The 7,030-nt window shown below is 32.6% G+C and overlaps 1 protein-coding gene across 1 annotated transcript; it reads right to left on the bottom strand.

Annotated features, from left to right (window-relative positions):
- Nucleotides 1–659: 659 nt before the first annotated feature.
- On the bottom strand, nt 660–6,684 carry LOC139487012 (uncharacterized). The gene is made up of 3 exons (XM_071272033.1): nt 6,403–6,684; nt 4,863–5,003; nt 660–1,287 (listed from the first exon to the last, which is right to left on the bottom strand). Exons 1-3 carry the CDS (start codon nt 6,632–6,634, stop codon nt 1,049–1,051), a joined length of 612 nt encoding a protein of 203 aa, XP_071128134.1. The 5' UTR covers nt 6,635–6,684; the 3' UTR covers nt 660–1,048.
- Between the last annotated feature and the right edge of the window lie 346 nt (nt 6,685–7,030).

The raw sequence follows: 7,030 nt of genomic DNA, 5'->3' as shown, positions 1-7,030 counted from the left end.
AAACTACGAATTGCCTTAGGATTGTTATCAGCCATCAAAACTACGAATTATAATGAAACATACCTCGTCCTGTCTGTGTTCTTAGTTTGATGTTTTCTTTGTATCGATCTGATGAGTAAATCCTTTTTCAACTGATTTTTATAGTTTTTTTCTTATGTTTTACTGTTAAACGACTGTCCCAGTTTAGTGGAGAGTTGAGGGCTTACGAACATGTTAAACCCAGCAATATTTTTATGTACCTTGCAGGAGCTTATATTGCAGTGGTTGTCGTTGGTTCGTGTTTGTCATATTTACTTTTTTCAAATTGTTTTGTTATCCATTAGGCCGTTATGTTTCTCAATTGAAATTATTAATAGTTTTTGTCGGGTTCATTTGCAGCCGACCATACAATAAGGGTTTTGCTTATTATTGAAGGTCGAATGGTTGCCTATAATTAAACGCATCCACTTCATTTGGTCATTGGTAAATATTACTCTCGTTGGCATGTATTTGTTAGACATCTCATTATTTTTTTTCTTAATTTTTTTTCAATGTTTTAAAATATAGTCCTGGGTATACATGAGGTAGGTGCCACTGGAAATTACGTAAGCTTTAATCAATCAATGAACAAATTGTGATTGGTATTAACAACAGAACAATATTGTTCATTTCAGCTCAGTCATATGATATAAGGATGTGCTTTTACTGCATGACTAAAATAGTGACAACCACACATGTTTACTCACACACTGTAACCACATACAAATATGCATTCAATTACAGATGACATTTCGTCATACCAAATTTTTTAATTTTTTTTAGTTTACAAAATGATATATTGTTTGCTTTTGAATATCATTTCTGTGATGTATAATGTACATTTACTTTTATGATAACAGTATTACAGTTTTTGGTATTGGTTAACTTATCTATCGTCATTTATATTTTCATATACAAATTTCAATGATTGGTTGACGCACAAATCAATTTTGTTTTACTCTTCATGAGGTATGCCACCGCCTTTACCATAGTTCGAAACGTGTGCATTCGTGTGTCCTTTCGTCTAAGATTATGTCTGTGGATATTCGGTCATTACAACACCAAAATACACCTGACTCACTTTTACTTGTCTATCAGCTTTGAGCTGGCAGTGCATGCGGCTTACACATATCATTGTGATCCCACTAAAGATGGCTCCAAGACAACTCAAAATTAAAGAGTATGGGACGCTCATGTGTATTCCTGAGTCATGTGACATAAATATCACGCCATTAAACCAACATCCGACTGCTAAAAATGTAGCTGTTCCTGTAAGAAAGATGAAAATTTGAAGATGCACTTGTTTACAATTTATAATGTTTTACTGCTTGTATAATATATACTTAAGTATATAGGATATTACTTCTATCCTCTCATTAGAACTGTCAGAGTAATTTGTCATAGAACTGCTCCAAACTGTCCTAGAATAGTTCTATACCTAGAACTTTCCGAATCAGTTCTAGGTAGAGCTGACCAAATCAGTTCTAGGTAGAGCTGACCAAATCAATTTTAGGTAGAACTGTCAGGATCAGTTCTAGGGTAAAACTGTCTAAAACTGTTCTAGGGTAGAATTGTCTTAAACTGTTGTAGATAGAACTGTCCAAATCAGTTCTAGTCGGAGAACTGTCAAATGAACTGACTAATCAGTTCTTAGCGTAAAACTGTCAGCAGAACTGTCTAAAACTGTACTAGCTGTAGAACTGACCAAACCGGTCAGGATTGTAGAACAGTTCTCAATTACGTCACTGCAGTTTGGGCATGTCACCGGTCAACCTTTTATTTTAATATATATTATGTTCTTTTTACTTATTTATATTCAAGACAAAGAGTTCATAAAACTGTGCTATGGATAGAACTGACTAAATAAATTCTAGCCGTTGATCTGACCAAATCAGTTGTAATCGTAGAACTGTTTTAGTCGTAGAATTGTGTTAGCCTTAGAACTGTCTAAAACTGTTCCAGGGTAAAACTGTCACGATCAGTTCTAGATATAACTGTGTGAATCAGTTCTAGGTAGAACTGACGAAATCGGTTCTAGGTTAGAACTTTTCTAGCTAGAACTGTCTAAAAGATGTCAGGATGACAGTTCTACATACTGTCATTAAACAGTTCTCCTGACAGATTCTGACAGATTAGGTGAGAGGTTAGAAGTGATCACCACTGTAAACTCTTATATGATATTTAGGTCACAAAAATTTATGACATGCGTTTGATCAGGGACATCAATTTTCGTTCAGTACCTTTGTGATTTTACTTTTAAATCCTAATTTCGATTTTAACGGTTTTGGCATTTGTCCTAAACTTTCAGAAAATTTGTTTTTGTTTTTGATAGATTAAAAGAGAGAATCGCAATTTAAACATAATGTCAACAACCAGGAGATACTAGTCATCTCTGCTTTATTGAGGCTACAATTTCGGGTAGGTACAAAACAAATCGTCCTTATTCTTATATTTGAGGAATGTTAACAGATTGCTTTACAGTTGTTGACATTAAGTTTCACACCCAGAACTTTGAGCCATTTATGATCAATTACAAATTGGTTTCAACTGCTTGAGTGAAATCAAATATGTTTAAGAGATTAACTTAATCTAAATAATAAGAAAAGACTTTCTGTCAAACTTCTCGGAGTTGATAAAAAAATTCTCTATTTTTTGCGCATTTCACATTGCTTGATCGGTGTGAGTAAAATATTTCTCCTCACAAGTGGAAAAATTGTTCTAGGCAAACGATTAGTAGAAATGTATTTGTGACGTTCAATTTTCTTGTTTTCTTCTGAATTTTACTTTTCTAAAGTCGTGAAAAAAAGCAACCATGCCTAATGACTCACTTTAAAAGTACACAACTTTCTTAAAATCTTTGAAAAGGAAGGATAAAAATCATTGGAGAAACAGATTCAACCACTATAACTCGTGTATTACGATATCATTTGAATAATTCAGAAAGCCGCGCGCTTTAAATATTAAAATCACAAAAATACTGAGCTCCGAGGAAAATTCAAAACGGAAAGTCCCTAATCAAATAGCAAAATCAAAAGCTTAAACACATCAAACGAATGGATAACAACTGTCATATTCCTGACTTGGTAGAACATAGTGAATAGCTGGCTGAACCTCTCACTTCTATGACAGTCGCATAAAACTCCATTATTTTGAAAACGATGCGAGAACAAAACAAACAGATATAATAGGTAAAAATGTCAAAATTACAGTGAACATTGTGCTAATCTTAATCACTGAAAACACATACAAACAGGTAACAAAGAAGCAATTGGTCAATCCGGTATTTTCGTGGACTTTTTTGACGTTTTCCTCTAATCAAAGTATGCCATGATCTATAATAAAGCAATGTAAACATTAATTCGACACCATTGATTTTTACTCATCATTGTTGTTCGTTTGATTCCTTCCTTCAACCGATTTAATTTCGACTTAAAAAAAACATGAGATGAATATATATAAAACGAACGTTTATTAAAATGTCTTAATCAAAGTTCACACAAAGCCCTAAACAAATCTGCATAGAGTGCACAATCCGAAATACAAAAAGAAAACGAAATTAAACAGAGTAAAAATCACCGATACTAATCTTTTTTAAGATTTATCTGCTGTTAAATCGAATGGATAATTTCACAAAATTGGTCCCATTTTAAGGTCATCAGACCTTTAAAATGTGAAGTACATCAACGTTAATCATTTTTGATTATTAAAAAAGCCCGGAAAAACGTCAAAAATGGGAAATTGCGCCAAGAAGGAAGTAGTTAAAATACAGATCAAGGTTAGTTAGCATTGTCCTCTTTATAAAGATTTTTTTTTAAAGTAACGAGAAAAAATACAATACAGAATTCTATTGAAACAGGTGACGCTCCTTTACATAGGTTTAACACCCACTTCCTGCAAACAGGTTAAAAAGACTTTTTACTAAAAACATTTCATTCACAATTTCAAATTTAACATTGTTAAAACCAATCGGAACTTGAATATAAAAGAATTTATATCTTCTACTTAAAATATTATTGCTATCTGCAATAAATGCAAGTTTGGCATGTTTTGTTAAATTTGTGCATCGTACAGCGCTTATCAACATGATTGATTTGTATTCGACAGATAACTAGCTTTTCTTCCAGCAAAATTTGTGTTTGCTTAACAATGTCTATATATTTTTTTTTAATATATGTACTCTAAATTTGACCAAAATCTGTAAAATAATTGTTTAAGGCTATATTTAGACGGTTATAATTTGGTGATATGTCATATCATAAGCCATAGTATTGTTAGGACTTAAAAGTACACTCATTGGGATGTAATACTATAAATTTCGGTAAAAATTGAAAGACATTTTGAAAACGGCTCTTACCTAATTTAAATGCATGGATAATTGGTCTTACATCTTCCCCCTTTATACCTTGGGGTGTGTCAATTTGACAGCAAAATCAAAGTTGATGTTGAATATGAGACAATGATGATAAAATAACAAATTTATTATAATAATAGCAATGAATTGCTCAAATTCAGTACAACAGGATAGGAGGTCGCGTGGTACAATATCATGCATATTGGTCAGAATGCGATCCCTAGATATGAACCGTTGCAGTCGCTGCCAAACTATTTAAGAGTTTGTCTGATCGACGAGAATTTGAACTTTTCTACTATATGTTCCACCAATCAGTCTTAATAGTCCTGTCTTATATTTTGTCTGTCAGACAGTGTTTGGAAAGCACTGCCGTTGACTATATTTTTTTTCAGAAATCAACCTGATGTTGCCGTCTATTTTTCAATTCTCCAATTTCATTCGACACCACACCACACCCCACACCCCCTTTGTGACAAAACTCTTTACTACTGACCTGCTATGATGTACATGATGATAATACCAACCAAAACACCATTTGTTCCTTCTTTCTTGTAGGTAATAGTCAGTATGACTGATATTAAACATAATACAATTCCAATTATAACTTCGATCAGGTATTCAAGCAAACTAATTTCTACAAATAAAAAGAATTTATGTTAGGATGTTGTAAATAAATATAAATCGGGAGTGCATGTTTTATAACAAACAGAGAAATTCGATTATGTTACTTGTTATAACTCACACATAAAAAAAATTAGGTGGTACAATATTTTGTCTCTCCTATTACCATTTTCAAAAGAAATTTTAGGATATTAAGAAAAGTTTTAGATAAAATTTTAAGCTGGTTTTACGTAGCCAACTTGATGGTTTTCAAGAGAATAAACTCCTATATGTATTCTTTCTGCGAAATGATAGATTATTTGCTAATTTTCAGGTTGTACTGAAAAATGCCTCGAAAAATTAGTTTTCAAAGGTTGTAAAAATTACCACAAGTAATGCAAGTCTAAGATAGCAACTCATATTGTTAGGCATTTTTTACTCAATTTCAAATAATCCCAACATCATGTAAATTCTCATCAGTTCGTTTGCTTTTCTCTTTATATCAGTGGTAACAGGAATGTACGTTTATGATATATCACTATATAAAAGTCTATCCTGTTACCTTTTTGTCTATCCTGTTACCGATATCAGTATTGTACCTGCAAATGCTACGTTTATGATAGATCACTATATAAAAGTCTATCCTATTACCTTTTTGTCTATCCTGTTACCGATATCAGTATTGTACCTGCAAATGCTACGTTTATGATATATCACTATATAAAAGTCTATCCTATTACCTTTTTGTCTATCCTGTTATCGATATCAGTATTGCACCTGCAAATGCTCAATTGGAAACATTAAGACGTTATAACCGTAAGATGAGTTCAAACAACGATATATTTCATTCGTTTTGCAACGATGTAAATCGTGTTTATTATTAATGTTCTGAATCATAAATCCTACAAGCTTTCATTTAAACCATTACAACTGAAATTTACGTTAGAAATTAACATGTTAGCATGGGTGTACTGAAAATTCGACATTTTTGTAAATGACCCATGTATGCCAGAAAAAAATGATTTATTATTTTTCAAGTTCAGCGGGCAGGAAATCAAACCACCATTTACCTTCGATATAATGTATATGCCATTTGTATCATATCAAATGTAGACTTAAAAAAAACCCAGAAAACCAAACTAGAATTCCTAACTGTCACACCTAGGAAGAGGGTGTGGATAGGGTATCGCGTCATTCATAAAAAAATTTGCCTCAATTGTATTAAACACTTTTAGCGTAAAGCGAGTAACTACTATTGTTCCATGTTTGTTACAGTTGGATGCTAAATGGTGACCTAAAGATGATATTGGGCATATGATACTTTTGATAATTTCATGTCTCATTTGTATTCACCATCTTTTGTCATTAAAATAAATATGGTCATAAATGCTTTTAACCAACAAATATTAAAAATTATACATACAAGTACATACTTAATATGCTGGATTCATGAAAATCTCCATAGCCCGCAACTTTTCTGAAATCTTCCCCTACAGCAACAACATAAAATAATCCCATATGTACTTCAATACCATATGGAGGATAACTGCGTTCAATTCCACTACATTTATCAGTGTCATAAACAAACCACCCGGGAGAGAAGGCACCAGCACACAATACAACTAATGCTATTATGCCAAAGTATGCAGGACACCGTTTTTCCATTTTAATTTTCTGTGGATTTATAATGATCTGTCAACGCTGAAAGTGTGTGCTTTAAATGCGTTTGTGAACACGGTTATTTCATGAGATCAAAAAGGGTTATTTCTACCTCTATAAAATCACCATTCATCCGGAACGGACGAGTTCATCTCGATAGGCAAGGATTATTTTTTTTAAATGAATTAAAGTTATATTGACCTTAAATGATGTTTATGCCTTGCCAAAAAAAAAGTTCTGTGTACTCAATGTGAAGTGAATGTTATATTATTTCATATCGGTTGAGAATAAGATTCTCTTATTGGTTAAAAAGGGGTCACATGACATTCATTACTCTTCAGTTATAAATGCCATCGGTCATTAACAGAACAAAACGGACCAGAAAACCAGTCGTTAACGAAC

Source organism: Mytilus edulis, chromosome 8 (assembly GCF_963676685.1).
Source record: "Mytilus edulis chromosome 8, xbMytEdul2.2, whole genome shotgun sequence".
Lineage (NCBI taxonomy): Eukaryota > Metazoa > Mollusca > Bivalvia > Mytilida > Mytilidae > Mytilus > Mytilus edulis.
Note: the sequence above shows the minus strand (reverse complement) of the source record. Positions and strands in the feature narration are given on the sequence as shown.